The 14,695-nt window shown below is 41.4% G+C and overlaps 1 protein-coding gene across 1 annotated transcript; it reads right to left on the reverse strand.

Moving 5' to 3' along the window:
* Positions 1-6,196: 6,196 nt before the first annotated feature.
* Positions 6,197-6,703, reverse strand: LOC139745983 (uncharacterized). Its single transcript, XM_071656743.1, has one exon. The coding sequence runs from the start codon at positions 6,662-6,664 to the stop codon at positions 6,197-6,199; it is 468 nt and encodes a 155-aa protein (XP_071512844.1). The 5' UTR covers positions 6,665-6,703.
* Positions 6,704-14,695: the final 7,992 nt, after the last annotated feature.

The following is a 14,695-nucleotide window of genomic DNA, read 5'->3' on the forward strand; positions in this document are numbered from 1 at the left end:
GGGCAAGTATGAAGTCTGTTGGGGATGAGAGAGCTTGGGAAGTGAGTCAGTTGTTGTTCGCTGATGATAGCAGCGCTGGTGGCTGATTCATGTGAGAAACTGCAGAAGCTGGTGACTGAGTTTGGTAAAGTGTGTGAAAGAAGAAAGTTAAGAGGAAATGTGAATAAGAGCAAGGTTATTAGGTACAGTAGGATTGAGGGTCAAGTCAATTGGGAGGTAAGTTTGAATGGAGAAAAACTGGAGGAAGTAAAGTGTTTTAGATATCTGGGAGTGGATCTGGCAGCGGATGGAACCATGGAAGCGGAAGTGAATCATAGGGTAGGGGAGGGTGCGAAAATCCTGGGAGCCTTGAAGAATGTGTGGAAGTCGAGAACATTATCTCGGAAAGCAAAAATGGGTATGTTTGAAGGAATAGTGGTTCCAACAATGTTGTATGGTTGCGAGGCATGGGCTATGGATAGAGTTGTGCGCAGGAGGATGGATGTGCTGGAAATGAGATGTTTGAGGTGTGTGGTGTGAGGTGGTTTGATCAAGTAAGTAACGTAAGGGTAAGAGAGATGTGTGGAAATAAAAAGAGCGTGGTTGAGAGAGCAGAAGAAGGTGTTTTGAAATGGTTTGGGCACATGGAGAGAATGAGTGAGGAAAGATTGACCAAGAGGATATATGTGTCGGAGGTGGAGGGAACGAGGAGAAGTGGGAGACCAAATTGGTGGTGGAAAGATGGAGTGAAAAAGATTTTGTGATCGGGGCCTGAACATGCAGGAGGGTGAAAGGAGGGCAAGGAATAGAGTGAATTGGATCGATGCGGTATACCGGGGTTGACGTGCTGTCAGTGGATTGAATCAGGGCATGTGAAGCGTCTGGAGTAAACCATGGAAAGCTGTGTACGTATGTATATTTGCATGTGTGGACGTATGTATATACATGTGTATGGGGGTGGGTTGGGCCATTTCTTTCGTCTGTTTCCTTGCGCTATCTCGCAAACACGGGAGACCGACAAAGCAAAAAAAAATATATATATATATATATATATATATATATATATATATATATATATATATATATATATATATTTATCGAGGATGTATGGCATGTGTACGTGTAGGAAGAGAGGAAAGTGATTGGCTCTCAGTGAATGTAGGTTTGCGGCAGGGGTGTGTGATGTCTCCATGGTTGTTTAATTTGTTTATGGATGGGGTTGTTAGGGAGGTAAATGCAAGAGCTTTGGAAAGAGGGGTAAGTATGAAGTCTGTTGGGGATGAGAGAGCTTGGGAAGTGAGTCAGTTGTTGTTCGCTGATGATACAGCGCTGGTGGCTGATTCATGTGAGAAACTGCAGAAGCTGGTGACTGAGTTTGGTAAAGTGTGTGAAAGAAGAAAGTTAAGAGTAAATGTGAATAAGAGCAAGGTTATTAGGTACAGTAGGGTTGAGGGTCAAGTCAATTGGGAGGTAAGTTTGAATGGAGAAAAACTGGAGGAAGTAAAGTGTTTTAGATATCTGGGAGTGGATCTGACAGCGGATGGAACCATGGAAACGGAAGTGGATCATAGGGTGGGGGAGGGGGCAAAAATCCTGGGAGCCTTGAAGAATGTGTGGAAGTCGATAACATTATCTCAGAAAGCAAAAATGGGTATGTTTGAAGGAATAGTGGTTCCAACAATGTTGTATGGTTGCAAGGCGTGGGCTATGGATAGAGTTGTGCGCAGGAGGATGGATGTGCTGGAAATGAGATGTTTGAGGACAATGTGTGGTGTGAGGTGGTTTGATCGAGTAAGTAACGTACGGAAAAGAGAGATGTGTGGAAATATAAAGAGCGTGGTTGAGAGAGCAGAAGAGGGTGTTTTGAAATGGTTTGGGCACATGGAGAGAATGAGTGAGGAAAGATTGACCAAGAGGATATATGTGTCGGAGGTGGAGGGAACGAGGAGAAGTGGGAGACCAAATTGGAGGTGGAAAGATGGAGTGAAAAAGATTTTGTGTGATCGGGGCCTGAACATGCAGGAGGGTGAAAGGAGGGCAAGGAATAGAGTGAATTGGATCGATGTGGTATACCGGGGTTGACGTGCTGTCAGTGGATTGAATCAGGGCATGTGAAGCGTCTGGGGTAAACCATGGAAAGCTGTGTAGGTATGTATATTTGCATGTGTGGACGTATGTATATACATGTGTATGGGGGTGGGTTGGGCCATTTCTTTCGTCTGTTTCCTTGCGCTACCTCGCAAACGCGGGAGACAGCGACAAAGCAAAAAAAAAAAAAAAAAAAAGATATATATATATATATATATATATATATATATATATATATATATATATATATATATCTTTTCTTTCTTTCAAACTATTCGCCATTTCCCGCATTAGCGAGGTAGCGTTAAGAACAGAGGACTGGGCCTTTGAGGGAATACCCTCACCTGGCACAATTCTCTGTTCCTTCTTTTGGAAAAAAAAAAAAAAAAAAAACGAGAGGGGAGGATTTCCAGCCCCCCGCTCCCTCCCCTTTTAGTCGCCTTCTACGACACGCAGGGAATACGTGGGAAGTATTCTTAATCCCCTATCCCCTATATATATATATATATATATATATTTTTCCCCTGCAAAAATCGTCCAAATGCCTCTCTCTTCTCTTTCACTAATAATCTTACTTCTTCATCCCACCACTCACTACCCTTTCTAATCAACCCATCTCCCACTCTTCTCATGCCACAAGCATCTTTTGCGCAATCCATCACTGATTCCCTAAATACATCCCATTCCTCCCCCACTCCCCTTACTTCCATTGTTCTCACCTTTTTCCATTCTGTACTCAGTCTCTCCTGGTACTTCCTCACACAAGTCTCCTTCCCAAGCTCACTTACTCTCACCACCCTCTTCACCCCAACATTCATTCTTCTTTTCTGAAAACCCATACAAATCTTCACCTTGGCCTCCACAAGATAATGATCAGACATCCCTCCAGTTGCACCTCTCAGCACATTAACATCCAAAAGTCTCTCTTTCGCGCGCCTGTCAATTAACACGTAATCCAATAACGCTCTCTGGCCATCTCTCCTACTTACATAAGTATACTTATGTATATCTCGCTTTTTAAACCAGGTATTCCCAATCATCAGTCCTTTTTCAGCACATAAATCTACAAGCTCTTCACCATTTCCATTTACAACACTGAACACCCCATGTATACCAATTATTCCCTCAACTGCCACATTACTCACCTTTGCATTCAAATCACCCATCACTATAACCCGGTCTCGTGCATCAAAACCACTAACACACTCATTCAGCTGCTCCCAAAACACTTGCCTCTCATGATCTTTCTTCTCATGCCCAGGTGCATATGCACCAATAATCACCCATCTCTCTCCATCAACTTTCAGTTTTACCCATATTAATCGAGAAATTACTTTCTTACATTCTATCAAATACTCCCACAACTCCTGTTTCAGGAGTACTGCTACTCCTTCCCTTGCTCTTGTCCTCTCACTAACCCCTGACTTTACTCCCAAGACATTCCCGAACCACTCTTCCCCTTTACCCTTGAGCTTCGTTTCACTCAGAGCCAAAACATCCAGGTTCCTTTCCTCAAACATACTACCTATCTCTCCTTTTATCACATCTATTCCTATTTTTATTATTATTATATTATTATCATATATATACATGCATATTCATTCCTGATGTTGTTTAAAGGCAGTGGTTCTCTAATCAAAAGTTTGTCATCTTTGGCCCCTTCATTGCCATATATGTATGGACTCATGAAAACACATAAACCAAATTTTCAGTAAGCTCCATCACATATAAATTGTCACAGTGGTTATTTTCTGTATTAAGCCGATTAGTACATGAGATATCAAATTCTAATATCATGAATATTGTAGATTTAGTTAACAAGCTTGATGATATTTGTTAATTTTGATTTCAAACTGGTTAGCTTTGATGCTTCATCTCTGTTCACAAAAGCTCTAGCTGATCACCTCTTAGAATATTTATTTGATGCTTTGGATGATATTCATTTACCTGTTTCAAAGTCTGTTTTTATTGAATTCATAAAATTGTGTATAAAAGATTGTGTATGTCAATTTAATCGAGAATGTTATGCTAAAAAAATTTAGTATGGCAATGGGTAACCCTTTTCCACCTGTATTAAGTAATCTTTGCATGGAATTCTTTGAAACAGTCACTAAAGGATATCTTACTCTCTAATACAATCTGGTTTAGGTACGTAGATGATGTTCTCTGTGTTTGGCCAACAAATGAAAATTTATAAACATTTCTCCCTTTACTTAACAATTTAGTACCTTCCATCAAATTTATTGTAGAAAAGAAAATAATGGTATGTTACCATTTTTAGATTGCATGATCTATAGGCATGGAAACAAGTTTAGCATATACAGAAAACCTACCAATGTATGCTCATATATCCATAATTACTCATCTCAACATGACAGTGTTCAATTACCATCATCCCAGTCTATGTTCCTTAGGGCATTACGTATTTGCAGTCCAGAGTTTATTGATGATGAGTTTGAGAAGATATATTCTCTTGGATCCAAGTTAAGTATCCCAGCTCTTTCATTGATAAATCCCTTAAGTTGGCAAAATTATTTTATAGGGTTGAACCCAAACCTCCCATTGACACCAAGAATATTTTAGTTCTCCCTTTTAATAATAATCTTACTTCCCATGTTGCTTAAATCCTTTAATGTAAAAGTTGCCTTCAGCAACAACAATACTATAAAGAATATCTTAATCAGGAAATCAACAGAAAGTTCTACAGGATGCATCTATAGAGTGCCAAGTAGAAATTGTGATAAGTTTTATGTTGGGCAGACTGGGAAAGGAACTTTCTGTTACACTTAAGCAACATAAATATAGTATAAGACCTGAAGAAGAATCAAATGCTTTGTCTAATCATGTTAGAAATTATGGTCACTGTGTTTATTGAAGTAATGCCATCTCAGTTATTAACTCTAACTCCTGTACCACGAGAAACATCATTGAATCTTCTATTATTAAATATACAAAAAATTGTACCCTTAATATTAGTGAAGGTCTATACAAATTGGAAAACTTTATTGTGGATGAAATTTGTAAACAGTTTCCCTTCTTGTCCTCATAATAAGTTTATGATATGCTTGTTGCCAGACTCAAATTCACCCAACCTACATTCAGATAGTCACTTGTTTACCAAATGGTGTTCTAGCTATGTCTTCGTTGTATATCAAGTGACATATTTCTTTCTTGTATCTCCCCTGATGATGCGATTATTGCACAAAAGTGCACTCAGGAGCTTATTGTGTTTCATTCCCCATGGACCTAAAGGAATATACTTGATCATGCTCTTAATTGTGATTCTTTCCAACCTATATTCATACATATATGCACACACGTGGGAAGTATTCTTTCACCCCTATCCCCAGGGATAATATACATATATATATACATATACACACACACACACATACACACACATACGCACATACACACACACACACACACATACATATATATACATATGAAAAATGTAAGAAACAATTTAGAAAACAAACTTTTAGCTTGAAATGAATGAAAAAAAAAAAAAAAAAAAAAAATGAATGTCACATAATGGTTCAACCTCTGGCTATGGAAAAGGAAATGTACAATTTATTCACACAAACGTCAATAGCAGTTCTCATCAATTTCACCACTGTATCAATAAGCTTCAATGTCTAAGCTACATTTTTCTCCAACTTCACTATTTTCTTGTCAAAAACACCATGCATGAAAACTATCACTCCAGTAACACAACTATAAACATTTACTTCCCCTTTAAAAGTTCTGGGGAAGTCTGTCTCGATACACTGCGGCGAGGCGACGCGACGCTGACACAATCACTGTCACAATATCACTTCTGCCTCCTCAAGTCAATCTCTCAGCCACAGTGCAGGCCTTCATCGTCGAAATCGGTCTTGTCTTCAGACAAGAAATCCTCCCCGGCCGAGGCGGGAGCGTGAGCACTGTTCGAGACGCTGGGCCTCTGTTACATATTGCAGCACGAAACCTCAGCGAGTCATCCTCCCAGCGTGACAGCGGCTATGTTTGGAGGGCACAGCAGCACCGGCCACCATCACTTGGCTGCCCGCCCGCCTGGCCACTCACTGTCGCCACTGACACCCAGCCACACATCACTGGCAATATGTCAACACCCGAGAGGCTGCAGTTATCCAGACCACTTAAGTTCCCTGGCAACGTTGAACAGGAAGGTGAAGTTGTAGGCTGGCGGGTTGGCGCGGGCGGCGCAGGTGAGGGTGGCTGAGTCGCCCGCCCGCAGACTGCCGCTTCCGCCGCCCATCACGCCCCCCATGTGACCCAAGCCACTCAAACCCTCGATGCTGATTGTCGCCTCTGGAACATAGTGGACGATGAGCCTGGTGGAGGCGGCAGCGGTGAGGTGGGGGAGGGTCGGGGCTGAGGCTCGGCACTCCAGCAGGCCGCCGTCCTTGCCAGCAGTAGCGGCCAGCCTCAGCAGGGACACGGTCGAGTTCACGCCGAGGCTCACCTCGATGTTGTGGGTGAGACGCTGGCCACGGAGCCACCAGGAGAGGACAGGTGGAGGCCGCACCCCCGACGCCTCACACTTGATGTCGTACTGCTGCCCTCCTGACAGCTGGCCCGGCGGCACCGTCATCTGCACCCCGAGCGGCGATCTTGTCTCCTTGTCAATTGGGAGGTGAGTTTGAATGGAGAAAAACTGGAGGAAGTGAAGTGTTTTAGATATCTGGGAGTGGATCTGGCAGCGGATGGAACCATGGAAGCGGAAGTGGATCATAGGGTGGGGGAGGGGGCGAAAATTTTGGGAGCCTTGAAAAATGTGTGGAAGTCAAGAACATTATCTCGGAAAGCAAAAATGGGTATGTTTGAAGGAATAGTGGTTCCAACAATGTTGTATGGTTGCGAGGCGTGGGCTATGGATAGAGTTGTGCGCAGGAGGATGGATGTGCTGGAAATGAGATGTTTGAGGACAATGTGTGGTGTGAGGTGGTTTGATCGAGTAAGTAACGTAAGGGTAAGAGAGATGTGTGGAAATAAAAAGAGCGTGGTTGAGAGAGCAGAAGAGGGTGTTTTGAAATGGTTTGGGCACATGGAGAGAATGAGTGAGGAAAGATTGACCAAGAGGATATATGTGTCGGAGGTGGAGGGAACGAGGAGAAGAGGGAGACCAAATTGGAGGTGGAAAGATGGAGTGAAAAAGATTTTGTGTGATCGGGGCCTGAACATGCAGGAGGGTGAAAGGAGGGCAAGGAATAGAGTGAATTGGAGCGATGTGGTATACAGGGGTTGACGTGCTGTCAGTGGATTGAATCAAGGCATGTGAAGCGTCTGGGGTAAACCATGGAAAGCTGTGTAGGTATGTATATTTGCGTGTGTGGACGTGTGTATGTACGTGTGTATGGGGGTTGGGCCATTTCTTTCGTCTGTTTCCTCGCGCTACCTCGCAAACGCGGGAGACAGCGACAAAGTATAAAAAAAAAAAAAAAAAAAAAAAAAAAAAAAATATGCACACATAATAAATTACTAGAAATCGTTGAAATTTATTATACAAATTAATTTGCTTTACAATTCCATTAACCTGTCTTTGCCGAGCAATTCATTAATGGACCTGCCATGTAATCACTTTGCTTTCGATGAAAAAGATCACATTCCATCAAAATGTGTTCTACTGCCCAGGTGTGACAATAGGGAACCGGTCTTTCTTCACCACTTGACTTCTAGTAGCTATGGCTAAGATGAGTAGGTTCAATCCAGTTGGTTGCTGTAGGTCCTGAGGTTCATCATTTTGAGGGAGGTGTCAGTACAGAGTGTTTTTGACTGACTGGGTCATTGATGGTGTTTAGAGTCTGTCTTTCCTCTGTTATGTCTGTCAGTGTTGTGTGATTGTTGTCTGAGCTGGTTTATCTTGTGAGATGTGTAATTTCTGAGGAGAAGTTTGAGGTATATTTCTTATTATGTAGGGTATGTGCATTTTACAGGCTTTGATTTTGCTAAAGCATGAGAATGGGAAATCACATATAGTCGAGTCCTGAGGAGAGAATTACATTGACTGTGCGAATGCTGTTCAGTGTGCTTTCCTGTAGTTTGTGTGGAGTAATATCAGTATGGGCAGTTGGTCGTAGTAGAGTGCACGAGTTCCCAGACTTTTGAATCTGTCGACCTCGTCACAAACTTACTGAGCCATCACATATATAAGTTGATAGATAGATGAATGAAATTGCAACTTGGAGGTTCAGATAATTTATCATGTATTTGTCTCTGTATGTCACACATGTTTCATGGAGATTATCCATCTCATCAGGTGCAAACAATTCAAGGATTTTAAATCCATTTGTCTCTGTATGTCACACATGTTTCATGGAGATTATCCATCTCATCAGGTGCAAACAATTCAAGGATTTTAAATCCCAACACCAACACACAGACTCAAAGTCTGACCTATTATGATGAGCTTGAGGTATACACTGGCCTCAGCATTGTGGTTAAAGGGGGCTGTGTGGGTAACAAGCTGTGTGTTTAACTACAATTCTAAACATTATCTTGTCTTGATAATTCTTCTATAATGATCTGGTTGATAATAGGATGTGCTCTAAAGTTACCTGAGTATAAACTGCAGTTCTAGGCATTAGCAATTAAGACATTCACTAACATTACAGGTAGTATACTAAGAGATCTTACTTATTAGAAAGAAAGTAAGGTTCCGCTAGCATTTTACAGAATAAAACTGTGAAGATGACATACTTATGTGGAGCATTGCCAGTTAAAAAGATATATGATCATAATATATGGCCTTAAACTGGAAGATATGGTCACTGGCAAAAATATATATGACCTTGAATGGGGAAATGCTGCCATTTCTCCATTCAAGACCATATAACCATACATATTTCCCTGACTGTCACTTGTTGTTCCCAGTTTCACTGATTGGTACCCACTTACATGAACAACATAGTGCATTACATATCAGCCCTTTGGGTCACAAGGCTGGGAAAAGACAATTTAGGGTCATGATAAAAAAAATCCTTGGGATACACTTGTTTAGACGATTGTAACATAATTAAGAATGATGATAACTCCTACCTGACTGCAACAGGAAGGCAACTGTACTCTTCAAGAATAGACTAAAGAGGTTTAAACCAATATATTCAATATATACCATATATAAGGTGCTAAAAACCAAACAGCCTCCTAAACACAACCAAATCCCAAAAACCTCTCTGGTTTTCCTGAGAAGCTTCCCTTTCTTCTTGTCCAGTCCACTGACAGCAAGTCATCCCCTCATTCCAGTTCACTCTAACACATGCAGACCTTTCACCCTCCTACATATTCAGTGATCAGGGATGACTTTACCAAATAAAAGAGGGCAGCTTACAAGGTTATAGGCTTTAGAGGCCCTGTACTACTGGGTTCAGTATTCTTATTGGATGATGACAGGTTTGTTTAGGTCAAGAGGCACTTAGTGACGGGTGAAGAAAGAAGCCAGACTGTTGCCCTTATGACAGGAGAGCTTTCCAGACAAATTGTTACATGGAAGAACCAAGAATGCATCTCAGATGCTGCAGATATGGACACAAGGCCTGGAGCTGTCACCAGGGACCATATTACAGAATTTGCAGGAAGAGGAATGAATCTAAAATCTGTATGGACAAGATTAAAGATGAAGAAAAAGTACAACCTTGCTGTTCTAACTGTGGGAAAACTCACAATGCTGGTTCATTGTATTTGAAATGAGGCTATGTATGAACTTTGACCAACATAGGAATTATTCTGCAAAAACAGAAGCACACACAGGACTACCAGTAACAAGACAGCAGGAGAACACAGGGACAGTGGAGACTGTGATCCCGAGGAACACATGACACACAAAGACTGTGGCTGGAGGAGATGTTGGTGTTAAGAACCAAGGGAATGATAAAAAGTGGCAGATGAGAGTACTGATGCAGTCAGTCTGGTGAGTGATTAAGGAGCTCTAGGAGTGGATGTTCCCACTTTTGTAAACTTTAGGAAAAAGAGTAGAATAAATCGGAATCAGAAAGAGGAAAATGAGTAAAAATATTCTCAAAAGTATGGGTAACAAAACAATAAAGTTAAAGAAAGGGAAATATGGCATTGCATACTGCAGGGAATAACAACTGAGTGTTTTAAAAAGGTCCTAATGATGTGTAAAGACTCTGATAAAGAGAAGTTTTTAAGAAATGAGAAACTGTGCAGGAGGAAAGGTCCTACCTTGAAAATTTGATTGGGGAGGATAATAAGAATATAAACATCAACAATGGATTTAGCTAGGCTTAACATACTGTACTGGAATGTTACTGGTTTAAGAAACAGAATTACAGATATACACTAATTAATCCTTAAAAATGATTATTTATTTATTTATTTATTTATTTTGCTTTGTCGCTGTCTCCCGCTTTTGCGAGGTAGCGCAAGGAAACAGACGAAAGAAATGGCCCAACCCACCCCCATACACATGTATCTACACACACGTCCACACACGCAAATATACATACCTATACATCTCAATGTACACATATATATACACACACAGACACATACATATATACCCTTGCACACAGTTCACACTGTCTGCCTTTATTCATTCCCATTGCCACCTCGCCACACATGGAAAACCATCCCCCTCCCCCCTCATGTGTGCGAGGTAGCGCTAGGAAAAGACAACAAAGGCCTCATTCGTTCACACTCAGTCTTTAGCTGTCATGCAATGACGGAAACCACAGCTCCCTTTCCACATCCAGGCCCCACACAATTTTCCATGGTTTACCCCAGACGCTCAACATGCCCTGATTCAATCCACTGACAGCACGTCAACCCCGGTATACCACATCGATCCAATTCACTCTATTCCTTGCCCGCCTTTCACCCTCCTGCATGTTCAGGCCCCGATCACTCAAAATCTTTTTCACTCCATCTTTCCACCTCCAATTTGGTCTCCCACTTCTCCTCGTTCCCTCCACCTCCGACACATATATCCTCTTGGTCAATCTTTCCTCACTCATTCTCTCCATGTGCCCAAACCACTTCAAAACACCCTCTTCTGCTCTCTCAACCACGCTCTTTTTATTTCCACACATCTCTCTTACCCTTACATTACTTACTCGATCAAACCACCTCACACCACACATTGTCCTCAAACATCTCATTTCCAGCACATCCACCCTCCTGCGCACAACTCTATCCATAGCCCACGCCTCGCAACCATACAACATTGTTGGAACCACTATTCCTTCAAACATACCCATTTTTGCTTTCTGAGATAATGTTCTCGACTTCCACACATTCTTCAAGGCTCCCAGGATTTTCGCCCCCTCCCCCACCCTATGATTGACTTCCGCTTCCAAGGTTCCATCCGCTGCCAGATCCACTCCCAGATATCTAAAACACTTTACTTCCTCCAGTTTTTCTCCATTCAAACTTACCTCCCAAATGACTTGACCCTCAACCCTACTGTACCTAATAACCTTGCTCTTATTCACATTTACTCTTAACTTTCTTCTTTCACACACTTTATCAAGCTTCAGCAGTTTCTCACATGAATCAGCCACCAGCGCTGTATCATCAGCGAACAACTGACTCACTTCCCAAGCTCTCTCATCCACAACATACTTCATACTTGCCCCTCTTTCCAAAACTCTTGCATTCACCTCCCTAACAACCCCATCCATAAACAAATTAAACAACCATGGAGACATCACACACCCCTGCCGCAAACCTACATTCACTGAGAACCAATCACTTTCCTATCTTCCTACACGTACACATGCCTTACATCCTCGATAAAAACTTGTCACTGCTTCTAACAACTTTCCTCCCACACCATATATTCTTAATACCTTCTACAGATCATCTCTATCAACTCTATCATATGCCTTCTCCAGATCCATAAATGCTACATACAAATCCATTTGCTTTTCTAAGTATTTCTCACATACATTCTTCAAAGCAAACACCTGATCCACACATCCTCTACCACTTCTGAAACCACACTGCTCTTCCCCAATCTGATGCTCTGTACATGCCTTCACCCTCTCAATCAATACCCTCCCATATAATTTACCAGGAATACTCAACAAACTTATACCTCTGTAATTTGAGCACTCACTCTTATCCCCTTTGCCTTTGTACAATGGCACTATGCACGCATTCTGCCAATCCTCAGGCACCTCACCATGAGTCATACATACATTAAATAACCTTACCAACCAGTCAACAATAGTCACCCCCTTTTTTAATAAATTCCACTGCAATACCATCCAAACTTGCTGCCTTGCCGGCTTTCATCTTCCGCAAAGCTTTTACTACCTCTTCTCTGTTTACCAAATCATTTTCCCCAACCCTCTCACTTTGCACACCACCTCGACCAAGACACCCTATATCTGCCACTCTATAATCAAACACATTCAACAAACCTTCAAAATACTCACTCCATCTCCTTCTCACATCACCACTACTTGTTATCACCTCCCCATTAGCGCCCTTCACTGAAGTTCCCATTTGCTCCCTTGTCTTACGCACTTTATTTACCTCCTTCCAGAACATCTTTTTATTCTCCCTAAAATTTAATGATACTCTCTCACCCCAACTCTCATTTGCCCTCTTTTTCACCTCTTGCACCTTTCTCTTGACCTCCTGTCTCTTTCTTTTATACATCTCCCACTCAATTGCATTTTTTCCCTGCAAAAATCGTCCAAATGCCTCTCTCTTCTCTTTCACTAATGATCTAGTATATTTACTCCTTGGACACTAAGAGCATGGAAGATGATCTGCTTAAATTGTATACTGTGGTAAATCATTAGAAACTTAGTATGGTGATTGGCACAGTAAATTTAATAACTTACAGTGATGACGAGAGAAGCATGTGGTAGGACTAGATGGAATGAAGAAAGTAATCAAGGGGTGTGTGAGAGATTTGGTATGGCTAGGCATGCAAAAGGAATGAATTGTTGAGTGGGTGAAACAATACTTTGAGGTGGTTTAGGTATGTGGAAAGAATGCAAGATGGGGAGTTCAAAAGTAGAATGCATGATAATATGATTAATTGGGTTCATGTGAGAGGGAGACCCCCTTTGACATGGGAAAATAGAGTGAAAGACTACTGAAGGGAGAGAAATGGGGAAAAAATGCATAGAATTATGTATACATGGAAGGCATAAGTAGAGACTCTTTGTTAGGAGTTCCCAGAGGGAAAGGGCATCAGAGATATTGATAGGTAGGTAGAAAATGCAACAGAACTAGTGGTGAACTGGCTTCAGGGAAATAGATGAATATATGCATGGAAGGAGACCATGTGTATGGTATCAGGGATGTTTGTCTGAGGAAAGATCATTTGAAGTAGGTACCTCACATGGGGGAGTAATGAGTCCAATGTTATTCAACACACTTATGAACAAAGTAGCCTCATAAACTAGGAAGTCTTAACCATTACATATGCACATGATTTCTTGATTAAAGAAAAATCTGTAGAAAATGTACAGATTGCTGTAGTTGACTTTTGTGTTCTTTCTCAAAATATGGGGCATGTCATTAATGAAGATAAATATAAATTCAAATGTAAAGGAGAGTAAACTGAAGTTCTTTTTCATAGTGGAAAAAGTGTTAAAATACAAATATGTAGGCATGTGTATTAGGCAGAAAGAATTCTACCGTTGTATTCCCTGGATTCCCTGGAAGTTTTAAAAAGCAACAAAAGGGGGTGGCAGTTGTGGGGTTGGAACCCCCCTCTCCCCTTCTTGAATGTCAATTTCTGAAAGACAGAATGGAAGGAACCACGTAGGGAGTGCTCATCCTCCTCAAAAGCTCAGGTTGGGGAGTATAAATGTGTATGAGTATAACCAAGAAGTGGACAGGAAAGACAAGTAGTATGTTTGAGGAGCTGTGCCTCAGATTGAAACAAAGCTCAAGGGTAAAGAGGAGGAATGGGTTGGAAATGTCTTTGGAGTATAGCCAAGGGTTGGTGAGAGGACAAGGGCAAAGGAAGGAGTAGCATTACTAAAACAGTTTAGGTAGTGTGTGAAAGAGTGTAAGGAAGTATATTCTAGATTGATGTGGCTAAAAATGAAAGTGAATGGTGAGAGATGGGTGATTATTAGTGCTTATGCACCTGGCCACAAGAAGAAAGATCATGAGGGGCAAGTAATTTGGGGAGCAGCTGATGAGTGTGTCGGCAGTTTTGATGTAACAGACTGGGTATTAGTAATGAGTGATTTGTATGAGAATGTGAGTAATATGGCAAATGTGGATATCACTTGGGGGAATGGGATAATCAAAATTATAAATAAAAATGGTGAGAGCTTGTGAAGTTGTGTACTGTAAAAGGACTGGTGACTGAGAATACCTGGTTTAATAAGAGAGACATACACAAGTATACATGTGTGAGTAGGAGAGGTGGTCAGCAGGCATTGTTGGATTACATATTAATTGATAGGTATGTAAAATTGAGATATGGATGTAAATGTGCTGAGAAGGGCAGCTGTGGGATGTCTGATCAGTATCTTGATGTGGTGAGGGTCATGAGGTGTAGAGGTTTTAGGGAAAAAAAAAAGCAATGGTGTTGTTGAGAAGAGAGTGGTTAGAGTAGGTGTGAAGAAATACTCGAGAATTTGAGTGCAAATGACAAAAGGTGAGGTAAAAGAAGCAAAGGGAGAGGGTA

Source organism: Panulirus ornatus, chromosome 63, assembly GCF_036320965.1.
Source record: "Panulirus ornatus isolate Po-2019 chromosome 63, ASM3632096v1, whole genome shotgun sequence".
NCBI classification, from domain to species: Eukaryota; Metazoa; Arthropoda; class Malacostraca; order Decapoda; family Palinuridae; genus Panulirus; species Panulirus ornatus.